Genomic DNA, 12,137 nt, shown 5'->3' with positions numbered 1-12,137 from the left:
TGCAACCAACGGCTCAGTCCACTTCTCACCCCTCGTGTAAAAACGCATAGAGAAGCTATGGTACCCGCCACTGGAAACACATGTAATTGACGGAGACAACTTAGTAAAAAAAAGTTTGTCCGTTAAGGGCTTCTGTAGAAACATGGCGGCACAAAATGGTGACTTCCATGTAAGGGGACCCACTGTGTAAGTAGATAAAACTTCTCATTCTAAGGTAATAAAAACATAACAGTTCATTATAAAAAGGTCTTTATTTGTATATTATTTTGCATTTCTGTCTAGAGATCCTTCTAAAAATTACACACTGCACCTTTAAGTCTTTGTTTTTTAAAACCTAGCGTGCTGTATACATAAGCCAATGTAAAGCTGCATTGCATAAATGCTTTATGAATTTAAATGCATTACTAGCAGCTTAGTAAAAAAAACTATTGTAGGTAAGGCAAAAGAAATGTGGTTAATACATTTATTTTAATTTGTTTTAATGTTTTATAATGCATGGATATTTGGGTATAAAAATAGGATATTAACAATACTACAGATGCTTTATCTGATCATGTATCTGCATATCTACAATAGCTTAAAGGGACACTCCACTTTTTTTGAAAATATGCTCATTTTCTAGCTCCCCTAGAGTTAAACATTTTATTTTTACCTTTTTGGAATCCATTTAGCTGATCTCCAGGTCTGGTGCTAGCACTTTTAGCATAGCTTAGCACAATCCATTGAATCTGATTAGACCATTAGCATCGCGCTAAAAAATAACCAAAGAGTTTCGATATTTTTCCTATTTAAAACTTGATTCTTCTGTAGTTACTTTGTGTACTAAGACCGACAGAAAATTAAAAGTTGTGATTTTCTATGCAGATATGGCTAGGAACTATATTCTCATTCTGGTGTAATAATCAAAGACTTTGCTGCTGTAACATGGCTGCAGGCGGCGCAATGATATTACGCAACAGCCAAAAATAGTCCCCTGCTATTGATAGTTACCAGGGGGACTATTTTCGGCTGCTGTGTAATATTGCGTCTCCTGCAGCCATGTTAGAGCAGCAAAGTTCTTGATTATTACGCCAGAATATGAGTATAGTTCCTAGCCATATCTGCCTAGAAAATCGCAAATTGAAATTTCCGTCAGTACATGAGAAGAGTCGTGTGAGGTTGCATGATGATTAGCATGGTCCCTTAGAAGATAGCTGCCTATGTAGGGAGTTAACAGCAATGGACCTCACTATTGTATGTTTTGGAACAAAGCTGGAAAAAGGTTTAAGTGGGCTTTATTAAAAATCAATATGCCGTTAGCTAATGGTTACAGAGGGATTCACACAGCGTGAAGAGAACGATGGCATGCAATTTCAAGCAAATGCGAATCTCAGGTAAAATCTCCTGATGCAACTTGACAGAATACTTTTGCTTCTAGCCCCTGTTGATTCTCTCACAGGAGCAATTTTATTAAACTGCAGAAGGACAGAGCCAGAAGCAAAGCAGCCATCCACCAACAAATCAATGTGCTATCATTTTCTGAGCATAAAGCACAAATAGTCATGATTTTGCATTAAAGGGCTCATTTTCCCCCTGAGCTCCCGCTGTTAGTCAAGATTTCTCGCACCAAAAACCTGAATGGACAATTCTTAACTTAAACCGTATTTGTTTTTATGTACAGTATGCTTGGGTCTTCTTTTGCATTTATGGTTCTTGTAGCTGAATTGGTAGGGCTCTGGATTTTAAAGGTCATGGGTTTAAAACACAGGTGCCAGACATACTTATAAAATGTACAGCTTGAATGCACTTTACAGTAAGTCACTTTGGTTAAGAGCATCTTCCAAATGCATAAATGTAAATGTAAATTTAGTTGATGCTTTTATCTAAAGTGACTTACAAATGAAGAAAGCATTTGAACCTTTTTTCTTAAGAGGCAACAAGCAAAGCTAGGTTTATAAGTGGGACTAGTATTGATGCTAGAAGTGAACAGCATACAAGTTTTTTTTTTAAATAGAACTTGTTAGCAATGATAAGCTAAATATAAGCGTAAGCATATTTAAAGTAAATTGATTATTTTTAACCCCGCGTTGTGTCAAACGAGGACAGTTGTTGTGTTAGAAAATGTTTATGTTGGACCCAGCAATGGCTTGAAACAACCCAGCGGGGGTTCCACAGTGGCTCAGTGGGTAGCACTGTTGCCTCACAGCAAGAAGGTCCCCGGTTCGAGCCCTGGCTAGGTCAGGTGGACTTTCTGTGTGGAGTTTGCATGTTCTCCATGTGTCAGCATTGATTTATTTCAGATGGTTCAGTTTCCTCCAACAGGCCAAAAACATGCAAGTTAGGCAAATTGGAGATGCCAAATAGTTCCTCCACCAACTTGTGTCTGAATTACTCATCTGAATAAAACTTGTGTATGAAGTAACTAATTCTTAACCATGATTATAGCAATAAATGCTGGAATGGCAGAAAGAAAGAAAGAAAGATAACAATCTACCAAACAGGTTGGGTTTGTCCCTTTTTGAGCTAACGCTGGAAAGCATAATAACATTTATTTTATTAGGAAATACCGAAAACTAAAGTAACTGAATTCTTTCTTCCTGAGATGTGTCCATCAGGTTTTTACCGTAGACTGTAAAAATATAAACATACTGTCTGAGGACGTCACCCGTAGGTTAGTGAAGAACATTTTTGAATCCCAAAATGGCATCTTGGCAGCGCGACCCTCAAGGATAACCGAAATTGTCAAAGAGGCGGGATGTGGGTGGACCTAAGGTGATTGGGAGCTGAAACCATGTTCACCTAGCTTGACAGTAGTGACAGCAGTGATAATTCACATACAAAAAACATATACAAAAATATACAAAAAACTATATTAGGTTTATTGACTAAAAACACCTTTTGTACAAGGCTGTAAACATTTATTTCTGCTGTAAAGTTGGGCATTTTAACACGGGGGTCTATGCGATTGACTCCCTTTTGGAGACAGTCTCTAGTGGCCAATCGATGAATTGCAGTTAAAGTCACTTCCGTGTTGGCTTCACGACAGAGACCGGAAGGTTGCCCCTGGTTTCTACATGGGCATGAATTGCTTAAAAATTGAAGTTTCCAGTTCAATTTTCAAAAGTATGGCAAAAAGCTATTCGTATACTCTTAAACAAAAATGCTGGGTTATTTTTCAACCCAGCGTTGGGTCAAAAGGGGATGAACCCAATGCATTAGGATAAATAACCCAGAAAATGTTTATATATTTGACCAAACAATGGGTTAAAACAACCCAGCATAGGTTAAATTCATTCCTTTTTGACACAATACTGGGTTAAATAAAACCAGTTCAGATATAAATTTTTTTAGAGTGTTTCTAAAAATTATTTAGGTTCTGGAACTTAAGCATGCTTTCATAGTATATTAAACTACTATATATTAAGGAAAATGTATTTTTATGATATGGATACTATATAACTTTTAATATTTTTTGTAAAAAACAGGTCTTTCCATGCGGTCTCAGTGGTAAATCAGATGCTTTACCATCATCATTAACACCTGTTATCACCATTTATAACTACTACAGCGAGTCACTGGTACACAGTATTTGATTCATACTTACAGTGTGTGCGTAACAGTAGTGTTGGTATTGGTAATGGTTTACATAAGTCTTCTCTCTTTGATGCATCTCATCAAAGAGTTCTGATTTCACCTTTACCACGTCTTTCTGTCCTTCCTTTAATCTTAAAGTAAAATGTAGATTATACACTCTGAAAATGCTGGGTTATTTTTAATCCAGCAATGGGTCAAATTGGGACAAACCCAGCTGTTGGGTTGAATTTACCCAGAAAATGTTTATACTTGACCCAGCAATGGTTTGAAACAACCTAGCATTGTGTAGTGTAGTGCAGATAAACACAGTTTTTGAGAAAGTTCTTACTGTGTGTGTCATGTTCGAAGCTTGTACATTTTAAATATGGGTTACTTTCAACAAGGGACGAACCCAGCTTGCTTGGTTGTAATTTGACTTATGCTGGGTTGTTTCAACCTAAAATGCTGGGTTGTTTTAAACCATTGTTGTGTCAAATATAAACATTTTCTGGGTTAATTTAGTCCAACAGCTGTGTTCTTACCTTTTTGACCCAACGCTGGGTTGAAAACAGCCCAGCATTTTTTATAGTGTAGCCTACACCTATTTCTATGTAACTTTCCAAACATAAGATCCAACAGATGGAGGCTTGCATTTCTTGTAGCTTTTCGTGTATATTATTCCATTTATGGCAGCAACTTAAAATGATTTACATGAAATCAAACCTCATTTCTGAACGCTACAATAGCTGTTAATGATGACATTAGCGTTAGCTGGAAACCTTTATGATTATTGCAGGGGTGTAAAAGTGTGCGAGAGATCACCTGTGACGTGCTCTATACTGTGGACATGGAGGGCTGAATAGTGTATATATTCAACCATGTAAATAGTTTTTCCTCCAATTAACAGAAAAGTATAAAGGAAGAAAAGAAGAAAAATGCAAGCACATTTTTCTTTTGGCTCAGGTGGCATCATTTGCAAGATGAATTTTCTGCCCCTTTTCACAGTTTTGTCTTTTCTTCTTAGTTGCTTTGTGTGTGTGCTTTGAATGCTAATGAAAATGGAAAATTAAAGTCATTCTCATTGATGTTTGTGGGCTATTCAATACATAATACAGTATTTGCATCTGTGAATTTACAGAAGCTGTAGACGTACGCAAACATTCATGCGGCTCTGAGCGTTTTGGATTTTTGTCATTGATTGATGGTGGACCGGTTATTATTTAATAACCTTCACAGTGACATAATGTTTTCCACTCATGGCATCTTATTGTTTCATTACTCATATGCCAATCTCGAAATAATAAAGACAAGTATCAGTATTGCTATTTGGGGTTAATGATTCAAACAAACTTCTAACCGTTAGTTGTTATTTTTGAGTATTTCAAACGTATTTTTCCCTGCTAGATGATAAGACTTGAAGCATTGAAGAAGAGATCCTGGTGGGCTTCTTTTGATCTTGACCAGAAAGCGAGCGTCTAGTGCATTAGCAATCGTATGGCAACAGCCTGACTATTTGCATTGGAGTTTTATATTTGGCTCACTTTTTTTTCTTAAAAAATCTTGTTTATTAAATTGGGTTTATTTAAATTAATTTGTTTTTGTCATGACAGGTCAGCTCTTTTTTGCAACATGATCTCACAAAGTTCCGTGGGATAGTCACGAATTTTGTGCTCATTTTTCCGTGGCATTCTCACGGATCTCCGCATTTTTCCGTGGCCCTGCTACGGACTGTCTTTTTCCGTGGCATTCTCACGGATTGGTTACTCAACTGCTTTTTCCTATTTTCAAACCATTTTCGCATCGGTTTAGGGTTAGATTTGGTGTTTGTATTAGTATGTCATTTTAACTATTGGTTTATACTATTTTTTCTGATTTATTCTTTTATATTTTCTAAACTTTAAACAATTGTCGCCTGGCGTTGGGGTTAGAGTTGGGTTTGGGTAGGGATGTCATTTCATGTAAATCTAACCCTAAACCGAAGCGAAAATGGTAAGACAATAGGACAGAACAGTTGAGTAACCAATCCGTGAGATGCCACGGAAAAAGACAGTCCGTAGCAGGGCCACGGAAAAATTCGGAGATCCGTGAGAATGTCACGGAAAAATGAGCACAAAATTCCGTGACTATGCCACGGAAATTCGTGAGATCAGGTTGCTTTTTTGATGCTCTTTGTCTTGTATCTGTTTCAACTGCGTTTGACTTGATCCTGGTCTTAGACTAACAAGACTTGGATTTTATTTCAAAACTGAACCAGAGCTGCAGGAATATCACTAAATTGTTAATGCATTATCTGAAATTATTTTTATATTCTAACACCTGATATAATTAAACAAGATCACAAGAGCAAGAGCTGTTTTTTATGAAAATGAGTAAAATTGCAAATGGGATTTTATACAAACTCTAAAGGAATAGTCTACTCATTTTTAATATTAAAATATGTTATTACCTTAACTAAGAATTGTTGATACATCCCTCTATCATCTGTGTGCGTGCACGTAAGCGCTGGAGCGCGCTGCGACACTTCGATAGCATTTAACTTAGCCTCATTCATTCAATGGTACCAATCAGAGATAAAGTTAGAAGTGACCAAACACATCAACGTTTTTCCTATTTAAGACGAGTAGTTATACAAGCAAGTTTGGTGGTACAAAATAAAACGTAGCGCTTTTCTAAACGGATTTAAAAGAGGAACTATATTGTATGGCGCAAAAGCACCCATGGGAGCACTTCGACCCGGCGCAGTAACACCCTCCCTCTCCCATTATGAGAGTGAGAAGGGGAGCGGACTTTTCAGGCGAGTCAAAGTACTCCCAAAAGTGCTACCACGCCATAAAATATAGTTCCTCTTTTAGATCCGCTTAGAAAAGCGCTACGTTTTATTTTGTACCACCAAACTTGCTCGTATAACTACTCGTCTTAAATCGGAAAAACGTTGATGTGTTTGGTCACTTCTAACTTTATCTCTGATTGGTACCATTGAATGAATGGGGCTAAGCTAAATGCTATCGAAGTGTCGCAGCGCGCTCCAGCGCTTACGTGCACGCACACAGATGATAGAGGGATGTATCAACAATTCTTAGTTAAGGTAATAATATATTTTAATATTGAAAATGAGTAGACTATTCCTTTAACAGGAAGTTAATATTAAGTGATACATTTTGGACATAATTTTATACAAAAAAAGTTCTGACAAAGAAAACAGTTTTAAACTAATTTATTTTAGCTCCTTAGTATTTGTGTGCTTTTGAATTTTGGAGAGTGATGGTCTCGTTTTGACCTGATCTCATCCTGCCTTGGTCTTGTCTGGGTCTCAACCCCTCAAAGTTCGGTCTTGTCTTGGTCTTGACAAAATCTGCTCTTGGTCTTCATCTCAACCTCTCAAAGTCTTGTTCTTGTTTTGACTCGACAAAATCTAGTCTTAGTCTTGTCTTAATCTCAACCCCTCAAAGTCTTGTTCGTGTTTTGGGTTTTAAAAAAAATGGCCTCTGTCTTATCTTGGTCTCCTAAAAAAACCCTAAAAATCTGCTCTTGGTCTTTATCTCAACTCCTCCAAGTCTTGTTCTTGTCTCGATCTTGACAAAATCTGGTCTTGGCCTTGTCTTGGTCTCAACCTCTCAAAGTTTTGGTCTTGTCTTGGTCTCAAAAAATATCTGGTCTTGGTTTTGTCTTGGTCTCAACCCCTTAAAGTTTTGGTCTTGTCTTGGTCTTGTCTTGATCTCAACCCCTCAAAGTCTTGTTCTTGTCTTGGTCTCGACAAAATCAGTCTCGGTCTTGTCTTGGTCTCAACCCCTCAAAGTCTTGGTCTTGTCTTGGTCTGGACAAAATCAGTCTCGGTCTTGTCTTGGTCTCAACCCTTCAAAGTCTTGTTCTTGTCTCTGTCTTGACAAAATCTGCTTTTGGTCTTGATCTCAATGCCTCAGAGTTTTGTTCTTATCTTGGTCTCTACAAAATCTGGTCTTGGTCTTGTCTTGGTCTCAACCAGTCAAAGTCATGGTCTTTTCTTAGTCTTAAAAAAATCTGTTCTTAGTCTTGTTTTGATCTCAACCCCTCAAAGTATTTGTCTTGTCTTGGTCTTGACAAAATCTGGTCTTTGTCTTGTCTTGACCTCAACCTCTCAAAATCTGGTTCTTGTGTTTGTCTTGACAAAATCTGGTCTTGTTCTTGGTCTCAACCCCTCAAAGTCTTGTTCTTGTCTTGGTCTCAAACCCTCAAAGTCTTGATCTTGTCTTGGTCTTGACAAAATCTGCTCTTTGTCTTGATCTCAACTCCTCCAAGTCCTGTTCTTGTCTTAGTTTCGACAAAATTTGATCTTGGTCTTGTCTTGATCTCAACCCCTCAAAGTCCTGTCTTGGTCTCGAAAAAATCTGGTCTTGGTCTCAACCCCTCAAAGCTTTGGTCTTGTCTTGGTCTAAAAAAAATCTGGTCTTGGTCTTGTCTTGGTCTTAACAAAATCTGGTATTGGTCTTGTATTGGTTTCAACCCCTCAAAGTCTTGGTCTTGTCAAAATCTGGTCTTGGTCTCAACCCCTCAAAGTCTCGGTTACAACCCCTTAAATTATTTGTCTTGTCTTGGTCTTGACAAAATCTGGTCTTGCACTTGTCTTGGTCTCAATCCCTAAAAGTATTTGTCTTGGTCTCAAGAAAATCTGGTCTTGTCTTGGTCTTAACAAAATCTGGTCTTGTATTGGTTTCAATCCCTCAAAGTATTGGTCTTGTCAAAATCCGGTCTTGGTCTCAACCCCTCAAAGTCTTGGTTTCAACCCCTTAAAGTCTTTGTCTTGGTCTCTGCAAAATCTGCTCTTGGTCTTGATTTCAACCCCTCCAGGTCTTGGTTCTGTCTTGATCTCGACAAAATCTGGTCCTGGTCTTGTTCTCGTTTTAGGTGGTCTTGACTACAACATTATTTGCATACTATACAATTTTAATGTTGTCTTATAGCCAGTTTTGTATATTTGCCATTAAGGGTTTAGTTTTACGAAGAGTTTGAATAGCGTATGCTAGCTGTGAAGATTATTAGTATGATCGCACTTAAACTAGATGACCCTTCAAAAGGCAAGAGTTTTTTCTCTGCTCAAAGGGTTCCCTCGATCGCCCACCGAAATATGAGGGGAAAGTAAAAGGAGTGTGAGGTTAAATAATTGAAAAGAATGAATCCATAATGTGTTTAGCCTGAGCAAGATGAAGCCTGTATAAAAGATGAAGGTCCTGTGGTTGCACCATCTCTGGAACTCACTTAAATTTTCCAGAAAGGGCTAAATGGTGAAAAGGACACTTTTGAATAAATAACAAGTCCATGTTATGTCCATGCTACATTAAAGCGGATGCCACAGTTTATGTTAATATTAATGTGTGGTACTTCAAAACCAAACCTGGTTCTGGTAATGACGTCCCTGTGGAGTTAACCGAAGATGCACCAGTCAGGTTGATCTTTGGTCGTTTGCCTTAGATGCTTTAACAGCAACCTGGTTTTTGAAGTGTTCATTAAAAACACTGTGCTTCTGAATAATGTTCACCGAGGAAAACATATTACAGATATAAGGCCATTAATAAAGTTCTCCTCTGTACTTGTTAAGAGATCCACTTATTGTGCTGTACCTGTTTATCTTCAAAGTCAACATGAAAGCATATTTACTTTCCTAAGACACATTCCTGGTCTTTTTGTGCATGATTCTTGCACGAGAGGTTTCGTGTTGAATATATCTACCGTGTTATTAAAGCTTTATTTTACCGGGTTACTCCTGTGAGATTTAAATCAGGTTTACGGGAGACCTAGCCATAACAGCTGCATAAAACAATGCAATAAACACAACAGTATAAAAACAGGGGCATTAAAAACAAATACTGTATAAACAGTACAGCAAATCTTCAAAGGATGACACTTTTCAACAGTAGTTGCTGTCATTCTTGTGTGCGTCATTCTAAACATTTGTAAACAACTAAAAAAAGTTTATTAAACAATAAACATGTTATCCCAAGTTATGTACAGTAAAAGGTATAAAAAAGATCAATATATGTGTGTTTCCTGGGTTCGAACCTATGACATTTTGCGCTATTATCGCAGTGGTCTACTACTTAGGTATACATGAGATATGTAGTACTATGAAGTATTATATTTTCAAATAGTGTACAATATTGTATGTAGTATGCTGACATAATGCAATATAGTTATATACTGTACATACAAAAAACGTTTATCAGACAGGATATTGTGAAATAACTCACATACATTAATTTTGGCTTAAGAGAAATGCAAACATTGTTTAAATGTTATGTAAGTCTTTAGTACTAAAAAAGATATAAGTTTTTCATAAAAAGAGTTCATTTTAGTATTTCAAAGGTGCTTATTGGTACCATATGTGTAGATGATGGAACATATTAGGACCTTTATAAAGGGTACTGCCCCAGTGACAGCTTGGGGACATATTTTGACCAACATTGTACTCGCGTCTATTCTGTCATGTTCATTCTGCATTTTTCCCTCAAAATCTGTCATTCAGTTCCCTGCGGAGGTGTCCTGACCACACGTCGTGGAACCATCCTGTCGCCCGGTTACCCGGATCCCTATGACAACCACCTGAACTGCGTTTGGAAGGTCTTTGTGCCTGAGGGAACCGGAATCCAAGTGAGACATAACTTGTTGTCATGTGTCTCATGAAAACCCATTTTGAATGAAGTTTAACTGAAGTGTTTTTGATTACTTAAAGCTTGCCAGCATCAAGGGAATTTTAGTGTTCTGTGCTTTACTGTAATATTTAAATTGCCTTTATTTATGGCTTTTAAAGATTATATTTGTAGGTCTCTTGTCAATAGAGCATCTTCATAATATGAAAAAAAGTTATGGTAATAGTGTGGTGAGATAATACACAAAAAATTGCCTCAGGCCACCATGCCACCACTAGATTTGTTGTTTTCGAAATGGTTTGTTTATTGTGATGCAACCAGAAAATACAAGACATTTGTATGCAGTATAAAAAACAATTAAAGCTAAAGTGTGAAGTATTTAGTGTGAGCCTTAGACTTGAGCAATAACAGAAACATCCAGGATTCCTTAAAGTCCCCCTGTTGTCAAAAATGTTATCACTTAAAACTAATCTTTGATCATTATTAAAGTATATGTAAATTTTATATATTTTTCATAAGGGCTTTTCAGAGGCACTTAACCCTGGGTTATCTTCATTCTAAACCCTGCTTTTAACCCTGGGTTAAGGATCGTTTCACACTTGTAATTTAGAAGCTGGGTTATCGCTAAAATTAACCCAGGGTTAATCCAGGGTTAAAAGCGGGGTTTTGAACTAAGTTAACCCAGGGTTAAAAGCGGGGTTTAGAACTAAGATAACCCAGGGTTAAAAGCTGGGTTTAGAACAAATATAACCCATGGTTAAAAGCGGTGTTTGGAACAAAGATAACCCAAGGTTAAAAGTGGGGTTTAGACAATTATAACCCATGGTTAAAAGCGGGGTTTGGAACGAAGATAACCCAGGTTTAAAGGTGGTGTTTAAAACTAGGATTACCCAGGGTTAAAAGTGGGGTTTAGAACGAATTTAATCCATTGTTAAAAGCGGGGTTTGGAATGAAGATAACCCAGGGTTAAAGGCGGGGTTTAGAACTAGGATAGCCCAGGGTTAAAGCGGGGTTTAGAATGAATATAACCCATGGTTAAATGCGGGGTTAAGAACTAAGATAACCCAGGGTTAAAAGCTGGGTTAAGAACGAATATAACCCATGGTTAAATGCGGGGTTTGGAACAAATATAACCCATGGTTAAATGCGGGGTTTGGAATGAAGATAACCCAGGGTTAAAAGTGGGGTTTAGAACTAAGATAACCCAGGGTTAAAAGCTGGGTTTAGAATGAATATAACCCAGGGTTAAAAGCGGTGTTTAGGACGAAGATAACCCATGGTTAAATGCGGGGTTTAGAACGAATATAACCCATGGTTAAAAGCGGGGTTTAGAACTAATATTACCCATGGTTAAATGCGGGGTTTGGAACGCAGATAACCCAGAGTAAAAAGCGGGGTTTAGAACGAATTTAACCCATGGTTAAATGCAGGGTTTAGAACTAAGATAACCCAGGGTTAAAAGCGGGGTTTAGAACGAATATTACCCAGGGTTAAAGGCGGGGTTTAGAACTAGGATAACCCAGGGTTAAAAGCGGGGTTTAGAATGAATATAACCCATGGTTAAATGCGGGGTTTAGAACTAAGATAAACCAGGGTTAAAAACGTGGTTTAGAACGAATATAACCCATGGTTAAAAGCGGGGTTTAGAACTAAGATAACCCAGGGTTAAAAGTGGGGTTTAGAACGAATATAACCTATGGTTAAAAGTGGGGTTTGGAACGAAGATAACCCAGGGTTAAAAGTGGGGTTTAGAACTAAGATAACCTAGGGTTAAAAGCGGGGTTTGGAACGAAGATAACCCAGGGTTAAAAGTGGGGTTTAGAACGAATTTAACCCAGGGTTAAAAATGGAGTTTGGAACGAAGATAACCCAGGGTTAAAAATGGGGTTTAGAATTAATTTAACCCATAGTTAAAAGTGGGGTTTGGAACGAAGATAACCCATGGTTAAAAGCTGGGTTTAGAAC

At 37.6% G+C, this 12,137-nt stretch overlaps 1 protein-coding gene across 6 annotated transcripts in view; it reads left to right on the top strand.

The window, feature by feature from the left end:
- The window catches only part of csmd3a (CUB and Sushi multiple domains 3a), a 489,960-nt gene that overhangs the window by 266,357 nt on the left and 211,466 nt on the right, over positions 1–12,137 (top strand). For all 6 annotated transcript variants that reach the window (XM_055211335.2, XM_055211334.2, XM_055211332.2 and 3 more), the window contains one exon: positions 10,049–10,173. In XM_055211335.2, coding sequence (XP_055067310.2) covers positions 10,049–10,173 — 125 coding nt within the window. The remainder of the gene's footprint in view (positions 1–10,048; positions 10,174–12,137) is intronic.

This window comes from Misgurnus anguillicaudatus, chromosome 10 (assembly GCF_027580225.2).
Source record: "Misgurnus anguillicaudatus chromosome 10, ASM2758022v2, whole genome shotgun sequence".
Classification (NCBI taxonomy): Eukaryota; Metazoa; Chordata; class Actinopteri; order Cypriniformes; family Cobitidae; genus Misgurnus; species Misgurnus anguillicaudatus.
The sequence above is the reverse complement of the archived record's forward strand: the minus strand, read 5'-3'. Positions and strand labels throughout refer to the sequence as shown.